Raw genomic sequence first — 13,659 nt, 5'->3', positions numbered from 1 at the left:
TCCCACCCAGGACCACCAGGGAAGCCGCCCAGGACCACCAGGGATTGCCACCACACTGGACCACCAGGTATGCCCCCTAGACCCCCAGGGAAATACCAATATGTGCCCAGGCAGCTGCCAATCTGTGCCCAGGCAGCTGCCAATCAGTGCCCACTCCAATGCCTACCACTGCCAGTGCCACCAGGGATGCCTATCAGTGCCTCATATCAGTGCCGCGTATCAGTGCCCATCAGTACCATGTATCAGTGCCGCCTATCAGTGCCCAGCAGTGCCGCCTATCAGTGCCACCCTATCAGTGCCCTCTTTCAGTGCCCATCAGTGTCGCCTATCAGTGCCAACCAGTGCCACCCATGAGTGCCCATCAGTGCTGCCTATCAATGCCCATCAGTGCTGCATATCAGTGCCGCCTACCAGTGCCCATCAGTGCCGCATATCAGTGCCCATCGTCAGTGCCCGCTCATTGGTGGCACCTCATCAGTGCCGCCGTATCAGTGCCTGTCAGTGCCGCCTTATCAGTGCCCATCAGTAAAAGAGAAAACTTACTTATTTACAATTTTTTTTTAACAGAAACAAAGCAAAACTTTTATTTTATTTTTTTTTTTTAAGCTGAAAATTGGTCTGGGCAGGAAGGTGTCTAAGTGCCCAGTATTGAAGTGGTTAAAATTAGCACTTTTGATTTTTCATGTTCGTTTTCTATAGACTTTAACTGTGTTCAAACAAATTTTTTGCCTGTTCTCATGTTCTGCTGCGAACCGAACCGGGGGGGTGTTCGGCTCATCCTTAATAATAATTATTTATATACTACTTACTTATGGTAATTAACCCCTTGCCACCCAGGCCAATTCTGACACTTCTCTCCTACATGTAAAAATCATCATTGTTTTGATATATATATATATATATATATATATATATATATAAATAAACTGTTTTAGCAGACACCCTAGGGAATAAAATGGTGGTCATTGCAACTTTTTATTTTACACAGACAGTATTTGCGCAGCAATTTTTCAAACGCATTTGTGAAAATTTTGGAAAATAAACTGTTTCATAAATAAAAAAATTTAAAAAAACACTAAAGTTAGCCCGATTTTTTTATTTTTTATTTTTATGTATAATGTGAAAGATGATATTACGCCGAGTAAATAGATACCTAACATGTCACACTTTAAAATTGTGCACACTTGTGGAATGGCGCCAAACTTCAGTACTTAAAAATCTCCATAGGTGACTCTTTAAAAATTTTTTACAGTTACATGTTTAGAGCCCTTTCACACTGGAGGCGTAAAAAAAGCGCCTGTAAAGCGCCTGAAAAAGGCCTCAGATGCAAACCCAGTGTGAAAGCCTGAGTGCTTTCACACTGAGGCGCTGTGCTGGCAGGGCGTCACAAAAAATCCTGCAAGCAGCTTCTTTGCAGCACTGAAATCAATGGGCAGCGCCACCGTACCGTAACCCTTTTTCAGCCGCTAGCGGGGGTTAAAACTGCCCCATTAGCGGCCGAATAGCGCCGCTAAAACTACGGTAAAGCGATGCTAAAAATAGTGCCGATTTACCGCCGACACCCGGGTGCTTTCAGTGTGAAAAGGCTCTTATAGAGAAGGTCTAGTGCTAGAATTATTGCTCTGTGGCGTATGTAACCTGTGTGTATCAGGCACTGATACTAGTCAGTGCCTCACCAACCACTGACCTCACCGCACGTCCCTGATAAGCACTACAGTCCATTTAACATGGTTTCCCATGGGCCACGTTCACACCTCTTCATCTTCCACTTGTGGTCCTTTTCTGGAAAGTATCAGGGACCTTTTGGCTCACACCTATGCAGTTTGCTTTTGAGCGTTTCTGCAGTGTGTTTTTTACAGCGATTTGTGTTTTTTTGTGTTTTATTTAGGCAAATCTGTTGTTGGGCAGATTAAAAATGCAAATCGCTGCCAAAACACACTACATGCTTTTCTGTAGCTTCTCCATTGAAGTCTAGTCCTCAAAAAAAAAAAAAAAGCAGCGTTTTGCGGTGATCCTTTCCAAAAATGCACAAGCACAAAAATGTATTGATGTGAATGTGTTCTATAGGAACCTATGTTAAAAATAACGTTCTGCGTTTCTGCAAAAAGCATGAAAAAACATGATGTGAATGGAGCCTTTTTTTAAACTGCAGCAGGTTGCATTTTTGGTTCCATAGACTTTAATGGAAACGCATTAAAAAAAAAACACAGTGCTTGCGTTTTTGATGCGTTTCTGCTGGTTTCTCCCGTATGACAGCAGACACCTCTAAAAAAAAAAAAAAAAAACGCAGAGTACATCAAAAACACACGTGAAAAAAACTGGGAGAACGCATCAACTGCAACCTGCATAGGTGTGAAGCAGGCTTTAGGTGGATACGCCTGTGTGCATGAGGTAGCCTTCTTTGCGTGTTTACAGGCGTTCCCATTCAAGTCTATGAGGCCCAATTCTACCTCAGAAGCAGCACCGATAAATTATTATTATTGTTCTATCTATCTATCTATATAAATTATACTAATATTGCATATGCGCTGGAGGCTTCTGTGCACACTCTGGCTAGGTGACGGCTGTTTGTAGTATGAAAAGCAGTCAAGATTGGTGCTTTTACTTCAGCCTGGAGACTGGACAGGATAGAGTTAACACCCCCCCCCCCCTCAACCCTGAGTCTTCAGCTTATCACAATCCGGCTCAGCAGCAGCCGAACCAATGAGCAGCCTTAGCCCGCCTCCTGCTGCCTGGCCAATCACCGCTGTGCTCCAGGACGCTTCCTGCTTGGCCAGCTGGGGAAAGTGAATGTGAAGTTTGTCGCCTGTTTACTTTGTTAATGAGGAGCTGGATTTCCGCTTCATTGAAGTCTTCTGTAACCTGGGGAGCCAAGCTGGGTGTCTGCACTGACTGAGTCCTCAACCACGCTTCTCATTCAGGACTCCTCCACTGCAAGGAGCTTTCTCCACTCCCTCAACTCCTTTCCTTCTCCACTCCCTCAACTCCTTTCCTTCTCCACTCCCTCAACTCCTTTCCTTCTCCACTCCCTCAACTCCTTTCCTTCTCTGGTGTCATTAACCAGCCTGACCACAGAGCCTCACCTAGGTTTGGAAGGACCTATGCCTGTTGTCTGTGTCAGGATAGCAATCTAGAGCAGAGGTTTCTGTTGCTTTCCCAAACAGACCTCACCCTATACATTTCCATCCAACATATGCTGCACTTTGCTGTTCTTTTTCCTCCAAGGGAGGAGCTGAGAAGTCCATCCAATTATTATGCTGAGATCTTTCCTGCCATCTGGACACAGTTTTGACAACTCTAGAGATACCTTGAGCAAACGTAGATCTTTGTCCTTAAAAGGTCCCGGGGTTGCGTCCATGTCCACGTTAAGCACCCTCCAGATCAAAGAGGCCAACGCTCACCTGGCAGCTTTACACCAGCGAGTGGCCGAGCTTGAAGGCACCATAAGGGAGCAGGCGGAGAGCCTGATCCGGAAAGACGAGCATTACCAAGCACTTTTAAAGAAGATCGTGGCTGCCAAAGACAGGTAGGTTACATCAACTGTGCTGGTTCTTCAGGGTTTCTTCCAACGTATCCATAAAAATTGAAAATTTTATCAAATACTTACCGTCGTTTTCTTTTCCTGGTGCCAATTAAGGATGAGCTCAGGCGTGTTTGCAAACAGCACGTGCAGAGCCCGCCAGGAAGTCGGCACTGCACAGCGCTAATCACAGACAGTGAGACATTGACCGATGTGCGGCTGCAGAGATTAGGAAATGTCTCACTGCCTGTGATTAGCGCTGTGCAGTGCCGACTTCCTGGCGGGCTCTGCAGGTGCTGTTTGCGAACATGCCTGAGCTTATCCTTAGTGCCAATCGATGACAACATACTACCACATGTATGCTGCCGTGTTGGCGCCAGGAATGACAGGTCCAGATTTTGCTTCACCCTCTTACTGGGTCTTGGTACTTTGGAAAATCTGGGTTGGGGTCTACGTTATTTACAACTCATTTACACAGGTATCTGTCTATATATATATATATATTTTTTTTAATACAATTGGCATGCAGATGTATACTAGCAGTATACATTCATGTCTGTAAGCCCCCAGTCACATTGGAGTGACTTATCATGCAATTTGACCAATCGCATGACAAGTCACAGCCTATTGCCACAATCACTCTGTTTAAATCTGTGAGATGCTGACTTTGCGGTGCCGCACCGATTTGAAAAAGTAGTTCCTGCACTACTTTAACCACTGCAATACAGGGCACTTAGACACCTTCCTGCCCAGACCAATTTTCAGCTTTCAGCGCTGTCGCAGTTTGAATGACAATTGCGCAGTCATGCTACACTGTGCCCAAACTAAATTTTTTTGTTCCCACAAATAGACCTTTCTTTTGGTGGTATTTGATCACCTCTGCGGTTTTTATTTTTGCTAAACAAATAAAAGACCGAAAAATTTGAAAAAAATAAAAGTTTTGCTTTTGTTTCTGTTAAAAAAAATAGTAAATAAGTAAGTTTTCTCTTTCACTGATGGGCACTGATAAGGCGGCACTGACGGGCACTGATATGGCGGCACCGATGAGGTGGCACCAATGAGCGGGCACTGACAGGCACTGATGATGGGCACTGTTAGGCGGCACTGATGGGCACTGTTAGGCGGCACTGATGGGTGGCACTCATATGCAGCACTGATGGGCATTGATAGGTGGCACTGATGGGCACTGATAGGCGACACTGGGCAATGAAAGGCGGCGCTGCTGGGCACTGATAGGGTGGCGCTGATAGGCGGCACTGCTGGGCACTGATACGCGGCACTGATATGAGGCACTGATGGGCATCCCTGGTGGCACTGGCAGTGGTAGGCATTGAAGTGGGCACTGACTGGCAGCTGCCTGGGCACAAATTGTCAGCTGCCTGGGCACACAGTGGCATTTCCCTGGTGGTCTAGGGGCATACCTGGTGGTTCAGTGTGGATCGCTTCCCTGGTGGTCCTGGGCGGCTTCCCTGGTGGTCCTGGGTAGAATCCGAGGGGGGGCTGTGCTGATAAACAATCAGCACAGACCCCCCCTGTCAGGAGAGCAGCCGATCGACTCTCCTCTACTCGCATCTGTCAGACGCGAGTGAGGAAAAGCCGATCACCGGCTCTTTCTATTTACATCGTGATTGGACACGGCTGATCACGTGGTCTCCGACGGAGACTCTTTACCTAGATCGGTGTTGCAGGGTGTCAGAATGACACCCCGCAACAACGATCGCCGCGATGCGCGCCCCGATATTCCTGATCACGTCATATGACGTCCGATCAGGAATATCAAACCACTTTGCCGCCGTCATTCTGTAATAGGGCGGGCGGCAAGTGCTTAAGCGATTCTGGGTGCGACTTGCATAGACATCTGTGCATGAAGTCACACAGATGTCTGCTAAGTCACACCCAAAATTGCACTGACATGCAGCTTTGAAATCGTCCTGTATCAATCCAGGTCTGTGCTCATCTGCAAGACCCCTCTTCTCTCTCCCTTCTCTCATGAGCTTGGCTGAGAGCAACGGGAGCCATTGGCTCCTGTCACTGTCAGTCAAATCCAGTCAAATCCAGTAAGGAAATAGTGGGGGGCGGGCCCAAGCCAAGCTGTGTGTGTGTGTGTGTGTGTGTGTGTCAATGTATGCACACAGCCTGCCTCAGAAGCCAGCCCTCACATGTGCCTCCATAGGAAGCACCTTCCTATGGTGACACAGGCAAAAGAGGAGAAGCCTAGAGCGACGTTTGGGGGAACCCCAGAAGGTTCGGGACTGCTCTGTGTAATACCATTGGACAGAGCAGGTAAGTATGACACATTTTTTATTTCTGGAAAAAACATGTTTACTCTACAACCGCCTGAAGGTCCGTGAAACTGTATGGCTCCTTTCACATAGGTTGTGTCTGATCCAATCAGCAGAGGATCTGCAAACAGATCCCCCAATGAATGGAAGCAGAATGGATGCGACTTTTGTGACATCCATATCTGTTCATATTATAATTTTTTTTTTTTTTTGCTGCATGTCAATACTGGAGCTTTGCTTTGTGGACCCATATTAGATCTATGTATGATCAAATGTAAACAGACTTCATCTGTTTATATTTGATTACCTCCGATCTGTCATGTTTAGGTCTGAAAAAGCAGAAAAGGGCCTAAATGGACTTTTACATCTGGCCAGCCATGGGCTAACATAGACATTCCAATTAGGTCCTCCTAAAAAAACTGACAAGTGACTGTTCTTGAAATATTTATGGAAATTGTATGTATGTGTAGATCACATGATTAAAGGGACTAAAAGTGGAACTAAAGGCAGCAATACTAACCTCTTCTTCAAGGGTCCACTGCCTGCTAGGTCCTTTACCGGTGGTGGCATCTTCTACCTGGCGTCTTCCCAGTGCTGGTCTTAGGCTGTCTTGATTGGCCAGCGCAGGGTGACCTCATTCTGCACATTCCCAGGAGCTATTCTTCCCAGCACAGCACTGCATACACAGCTCCATTTACATTCTGAAGAGGATTGCAAACAGGCAGGTAGGTTCATTTTATTGCAGAAGAGACGTTGAATGTTTCTTTGTGCAATAAAGAGCCTGCCTGTCAGCAAAAAATAAAAAATTGCATTCAGTTCCACTTTGAAATGGAACAAAGCTGGACTATTAAAAAAAAAAAAGCTGCTTTTTGCTGTTTGTATGTAATGGAACAGCTACAGGCGGCTTTACACAGGGTTCCTGACCATAGCTGTCCACACCCACCTGTGATTCCTGCTACTAATATTCACTGACTCTTGCTGCAGGAATTCCCAGGCCATATCTGTGTGAATGAGGTCTAAGTATGTCACACTTATGATTCAGAAATTCATCAAGCAGAAAGGAGAGAAAAAAAAAAAGACACCCACCTTGCTTCCCATTCAAAATCTATGACTGCTTTGCTCACAGGGCAGCAGCTGCATAACCTCTTCCATCACTCAACGTTCCATGGAACTGGATTCCAAAACATCTTAGGGCTGTTTAGTAATCTGCCATCTTCTGACATCTGCCTTATTGCTTGTTCGTTAGGATGAGGACTGTCCGGTACTGCCACAGCTCTCCTCATAGTGTTGCTGCGCACCATATTTTACCAAATGGCAAAAAATCGACCAGTCGTATACTTTTCCAAACGGATCTTCACAAACAGACAAAGAAACATTAGGTGCAAGTATTAAAAATCTTCATACTGTTCTTTATGGGAACATTTGATGTATATATGGGGCACAAGGCACTTTGAGGACCTCCTAACAATATACATTATCCCTCACCGATGTTCCTGTCATCTTAGATACTTTCTTGAGTGCTGCGATTACACTATTCTGTGTAAATCTGGTTTATTTTGAATGCTGGTGCTTGCACTAGCATATCAAATCTAACCCTTATTAAACCGTTTTAGTGTCCAAATCCCTTTTTGATTCATCTCTAGATGACGCTCAGATATCACAAGTCTGTGCAAATAATACAGTATTGTCTCCAGCTGGGTGAGGGGGGGGCTGGCCAGCTGAAAATTGTCTTTATTTAGATTATATACCAATCGCCAACACAAACCATCTGCCTACAAAGAGTGTTTTGTCCTAAGAAAATCAAGCAGTTATTGAAGATGCAAAGTTTTACATGCAGCTTCCCCTGGTATTGTGTGGCAAGCCTCTAGCAGAGGATCGAATAGATGCTGGAAGTTGTACCTAAGGCAGCTATAAATAAATGTAACAAAAGACAAACAAATTTTAAAGAAATCTGTAATCAAAGAAAAACTATTATGTTTTCTTAAATCTATTAAACTTTCCAGGGGACCAAGCGCATATGGCACTTGGTCCCTTTTGAAATGGTTACCCCATTGTCCCCATAACACACATTTATATGCTGGCTATAGCTCCACCCCCTTTTCAAGCCCAAATTATGGGCGTTCCTGTGGGGGGAGGTATAGCCAGCACAGAGCCCCTCTAAGTTGAATGTTCTTCACTTTTATGAACAATTAGCACTGCTCGTTCATTCATATCAGTGACCAACAACTTGTGGCTCGCTGTGTGTTTATCAGCAGCTGCTTGTACACATACACAGCCTGACCGATGAGCATAATGGGAAAAGAACACTCGGAGCTGTGCCTCTGTGTAAAGCATCTGCTGATGCTCTGTATGTGTACAAGCAGCTGCAGGTACATTACACAGAGCCACAGCTCTGAATGATCTTTCACTATCGTGAATGAGTAAGCAACGCTGCTCATTCATTCATAACGGTAACTGATCACTCATGTGTGTCTATCAGCGGCTTCTTTGGACACACATACACAGCCTGTCCAGTGCATCCAGCAACGTGTGAGCTTTCACTTTTATGAATTAACAATCACTGATGATGGGCCAGTGCAGTTCTGGTCTGACCCCTGCTGCCAGAGACCAGATCTGTATTTGCAAATCTGTGTGTACGCGCACACGCGCCTCGAACCACACTGCTTAGAAAGTAAGGCACGGATTTGAACAGGACCAAGTGCTATATGCACTAATTCCTTTTGGAAGTTGAAAAATAAAAAATGTATAATGATACACATTGGCTTTTGTTACTAATCTACCAAAATGCTGATAGCAGCAACTGACAAAATCTACCCTTGCAGTGCCCCCCCCTAGGTAGTAGAGGAACAGGCTGTATTGCTTACCCTGGGACTGGACCTGCATCCTCCTGGGATGTGTGATGTGTCCCAGGAGGCTGCGGGTAAGAGGGGCTTGTCTAAGTGCACGTCATTCTCCCCCAGACAAGATTTGAGGCAATAGAAGTGGGTACCTTTCAAAAAAAGGTTTAGTTTATGACAAGCTTTATGTGGTACTCTTGGTGTCATAAAACGTGACTGCTGTATAAACATTTCTGGTGTGCTGACTTGGTTTAAGATTGTTTTAGTTTTCTACTTATTTCCCACTTTTAAGCATGTATGTTACACAGGACTACGTGAAAATGAAATAGGCAGATTTTCTGAGTGAATAATTTTGTATTTTTTCTTATCAGCTGACTACCGTATAATGCACATAATTGATGTTATGGTTTCCACATTTTCACAGGGAGTTGACTGAAATTCAGAAGAGACTGATACATTCTGAAGAAGAAACACAAAGACTAGCAGCAACTATTAAGGATAAGGACAGGGAGTTGGAGCGGGCCCGACATCATAGCCGACTTCTGGTTCAGATATGTGAAAGGCGACCACTCTTGGAAGCTTTGGTTTCTGTTATGGCTCAGGCAGAAGGATTACCTTGTTTGCCTGCCCTGGAGGTTGAGAGAAGCAATGGTCTCCTAAATTCTGTAGATTACCTTCAGAGTGAGGAAGACCTTGAAGACTCTGATACAGACAGAACACTTTTTGGAACAACTGTCTGAGATAAATACAGTTTATTGGTGTTTACACTACATATCTGCATTTTTAAATGTAACTCGAGCCAAAACCTTTTTTTTTTTTTTTTTTTTTTTTTTAATTTTGGATTTTGGGGAGGTTCATCCTCACTTCCTTATCTGTGCTACTAGTGTTTTGGGAAAGGGAAATCTCCAGTGAGGCCACAATAAAAAAGACAATGGAGGTGCTAGTTTCCTTCTGTACTATTAACAAGGGATTTTATTGCTGTTGTGTTTCTGTTAAAAGTATTTCCACTTACTCCTTGTCTTGTTGATAAAATCAGTGAGATGGGAACTGAGGGGAACCCCAATGTGCAGGTGCACGGACAGCAATTAAAGGGAAAATAAAATGGTTTGGGGTCTGTTTAATATAAACAGGCAGTAGTATGTTTGCATTGAGGGCTCATTTACATTTCTGCTGTGTGTTAACACACATTGTGTATTATTGAAAATAATGGGCTGCCAATCCACCAAAATGTCCTGAAAATTGAAGTCACAATGTTTGAAACACACTGCAATTGCATTGCCTTTCCGTTGAATGAATGGCAATCCATATAAGTGGGCCTTAAAGTTTATCTATAGCCAAAATATTTGTTTTGATAACTATTGCTGCTGTGGAAGAAAGTGATGAGGAATTCACAATTTTACAGTGCTCATTAGAAAATGAGATGAGTAATCCGTGAATAAGTACACCTTTTTGTGTTGATGGCGGTCTAAAGGCTGGTTCACATCTGTGCATTGAATTTTAGGTGCTTCTTACATGTGTTTTAGGTGTGTTACCATTGAACTCTAACATGTGTTTTCATGAAAGTGCATTAGACAGGATTTTTTTTTTTTTTTCTTATGTACTACACCTAAAACGCACATAAAAAATGCAGCTGTGAACGGAGGATACAGCTAGAAAGAAGAAAAAAAAAAAAAAACTTTAACGGGTGTATTACCATCTCCACTAGCCCCAAAAAAAGGAAAACCATTAACAGGTGTATTAACCATCTCCACTAGCCAGAAAAAAAGAAAACTGTCACGTTTTAAAATTGCTTTTAATGAATATTACTTCTCGCCTTTTGGGAAGCTACATTTTTTTTTCCCCACTAACCTACTTCCCTCTGTTTCTGAGAACTTAATGGACAACTGTATATAATTCCCAGTCTAGATTTAAAATGAAAGAGGTCTCTCCTATCACAGCTGCCCTTTCACAGTAGTTCAATGAGACAGTAAGCTGACTAATGCATTTACTCTCCTTGTGTTCCTGAACCTCTTCTTCTCCCCCTCACTTCTGTTTGGTTGGAACAAGCAGTGCACGTTAGTTACAGTCATGCGCTCTGTTCTATGCAAACTACAAATCCCATAGTTTCTATTTCATCTCGGTAGTAAGCAAGAGAGGGGGACTTGCATTCCTACATACATTGAGAAGGAACATAGCCACCCTCTAACAGGAAGCTGGATCACAGCAGCAAAAGTTAAAAATACATACTTGAATAGAATTATTTTTTTCTTTTAAACTAGAAATTAGTGTCATTTTAATTTGGGGCTGGTAGGACGGGTACTATTCTTGGACAAAGTTTTTATTTCTCGATAAATTTGCGTTTGGAAATAACATGGAATAAGTCAAAATCCCATCTTTTAAAGCGGTAATAAATGTTAAACAAGAAAAAAAAATGTTCTCCCTGCAAGGCAAGGGCATAATATGTTAGTGTGCATCGCATACTAGCACATTATGAAAGGCTTACCTAGAAACAAAGCCCTCCAGCGGCACGCTGTCACCGCTGCAGAGGCTTCCATCTTTACCTGGTCTTCCTTTCCGGGTTTGCTGGCTGGGGCCACTTGAATTGCCGAGCCGCAATGATGTCACTCCCGTGCATGCACAGGGCTCTGAAGGAATGGCATAGGTATGTTGTTCTCTGAGTGCATGCACTGGTGATGCTACCAGCTGCTGATTACTAGAATATCTCCTAAATGGTGCACGTTTAGGAGTTATTCGTTTAACCTACAGGTAAGCTTTATAATAAGCTTACCTGTAGGTTGAAATACAAATGGAGAGTTTACTACCACTTTAAAGTGGTGTTCCGGCCGAAATTATACTTTTTAAATAAAAATACCCCTATAATACACAAGCTTAATGTATTCTAGTAAAGTTAGTCTGTAAACTAAGGTCTGTTTTGTTAGTTTATAGCAGTAGTTTGTTATTTTATAAACTTACAACAGGCCGTGGCCATCTTAAAGCGGGATTCCGACCACTGTAGCTGCTAACTTTTTAAATAAGTACACTTACCTGTCCTGGGTGACCGCGATGTCGGCCACCCGAGGCCAACTCGTCCCTCGGCTCTTGGGTCCCGGCACTGCCATCCAACTAAGGGAAACAGGCAGTGGAGCCTTGCGGCTTCACTGCCAGTTTCCTGCGGCGCTCTGTGAATGGCCCCGTGGTTTTCTGGGAACACACGCAGTTCCCAGAAGGCAACGGGGCCGCTCACTGAGGAACAGGACACGCCGAGGAATAGGAAGAGGCAGATTAGGAAGACTGCCTAGCAACAAGGGTTCAGGTAAGTTTAAAAAATGTTTTTTTTTTTTTAATTTTTTTTAGGATTTTTGGTGCAATTTTTTTTTTTTTTTCAGGGTGGCCCTCCACTTTAAGTGTGGGCATCTGAAGCCAGACTGTATTTCTTCCTGCATCTCATCCTTGCAGATCTCGCACATGCTCAGTGCAGCACAAGCAGTGTAATAGGTTTCAGGTCAGGTTTCAATAGCAACGGCAGTGTCAGAGGAAGTTGCCGTCCCTTCCCAGAAGGCATTGCAAACAGGAAATGATGCGATGGGCCACAGCCAGGGAGGAGGAAGTGAAAAATGAATACAGCAGATATACAGTAGGTGCTGAGAAAAAAAATAAAAATATATCCAATTCGTTTACAGTGCAGTTTAGTGAGGGATGCTGCAGAGTTGTAAAAGTGGGTGGAACTCCACTTTAAGAAATCCTGTAATAGAAAAACAACATAAAAAACAAAGTTCTTGCAAAGAAGAGAGTTCATAGTTGCTTCTCCTGGTGTCTGCTGGTTCTTTTCACTGGTCTATACTTCGCTACAGGACACAGGCAGATTGAACACTTAAGCTGGCCATACATTATACAATTTTCTTATTCGATTTTCTTTAGATTTACCATCAACTATGTAATGCAAAGTTTAAGCCCCTGATAATTTATTTTTTGCTGTCTGTGTACCCTTGGGGAAGTTTCCTTTCACTTCCTTGATCGCAACAGGAAGTCAGAGAAAATCTCCCCTCGCCTCATGTTCTGGGGACAGCTCAAAATTTTTGGATTTTCCCTTGCTTTCTTTCTTCTTCACGGTGATCATCAGTAAGAATACAGTGTGGATTTCTCTATGCAAAAAAAAAAAAAACTAAAACAAAAGTTTTTGTCCAAAAATACACTTTAAAGAACTGAATGCATATATGCAAACTGTTTTAGCTGCCAAGTGATTTGTAATTTTGTGATGATGTTGATTTGTTGCCCAATCAGGTGACACAAGGAGCCAAAATGCGGCAGCAGTGAATATTGGTGTGGTTGGCAGTGTCACAGTGCGGGAATTGGTAGACTGGCTGAACAGAAGTAGCTATCAATTTGGCGAATGTAACGATTCACATATATGTATGTATTTTGTTGTTAATCTGCCTCATTTCTTTAACACAAAAGATCTAATTCCCAAAAACTTAAAATGTTATTCATTTTTTTTTTTTCTTCTGTGGAAGAAAAAAAACCTGCATATAGTAATTTCAGCTAATCTTGTTCTTATTTGTGCCTGCCTATGTATTTCACCATACCAAAGATAACCAAAGGCCCTGCCTTGTATCGCCTTTCTTTTGTGTTTCATTAAGAAATACAGTTAACCACACCTTCACAAAAATTTCTGAGGCATAGGTAAACAAGGATTTAAAGGGAACCTGTAGGTGTAAAATGAAATAATAATTTTTATGGATTTTTTTTTGTATTCTTCTACAAGACTGTGTAGCTATTATAAATAATATTATAAATAAATATATAAATATCCTTGTCAGTCTTTGGGAACCACCAGTGACTCCATTAAAACAGAAATTAAGTACAAAGCCTCTATGGTGGACATGCTCATTGGGGGTACTATTGTCCAAGCTAGGCAACTTTCACGCTGATCTGGTGCACTTGTCCTGTAGTGTAGTGTACCCGCAGGTTTTCGTGCGGGTTAGCCATGCTATGCCATAGACTTCTATTATGTCCCGCGAATTTGGTACACTTTCTGAAAGCC

At 43.2% G+C, this 13,659-nt stretch overlaps 1 protein-coding gene across 1 annotated transcript; it reads left to right on the top strand.

The window, feature by feature from the left end:
- Positions 1-2,729: 2,729 nt before the first annotated feature.
- On the top strand, positions 2,730-12,635 carry VMAC (vimentin type intermediate filament associated coiled-coil protein). Its single transcript, XM_073598974.1, has 2 exons — positions 2,730-3,526; positions 9,064-12,635. The coding sequence occupies exons 1-2, from the start codon at positions 3,255-3,257 to the stop codon at positions 9,377-9,379; spliced, it is 588 nt and encodes a 195-aa protein (XP_073455075.1). The 5' UTR covers positions 2,730-3,254; the 3' UTR covers positions 9,380-12,635.
- The last annotated feature ends 1,024 nt before the right edge of the window (positions 12,636-13,659 follow it).

Source organism: Aquarana catesbeiana, linkage group LG01 (genome assembly GCF_042186555.1).
Source record: "Aquarana catesbeiana isolate 2022-GZ linkage group LG01, ASM4218655v1, whole genome shotgun sequence".
Taxonomy (NCBI): domain Eukaryota; kingdom Metazoa; phylum Chordata; class Amphibia; order Anura; family Ranidae; genus Aquarana; species Aquarana catesbeiana.
This window is presented reverse-complemented; position numbering and strand designations above follow the sequence as displayed.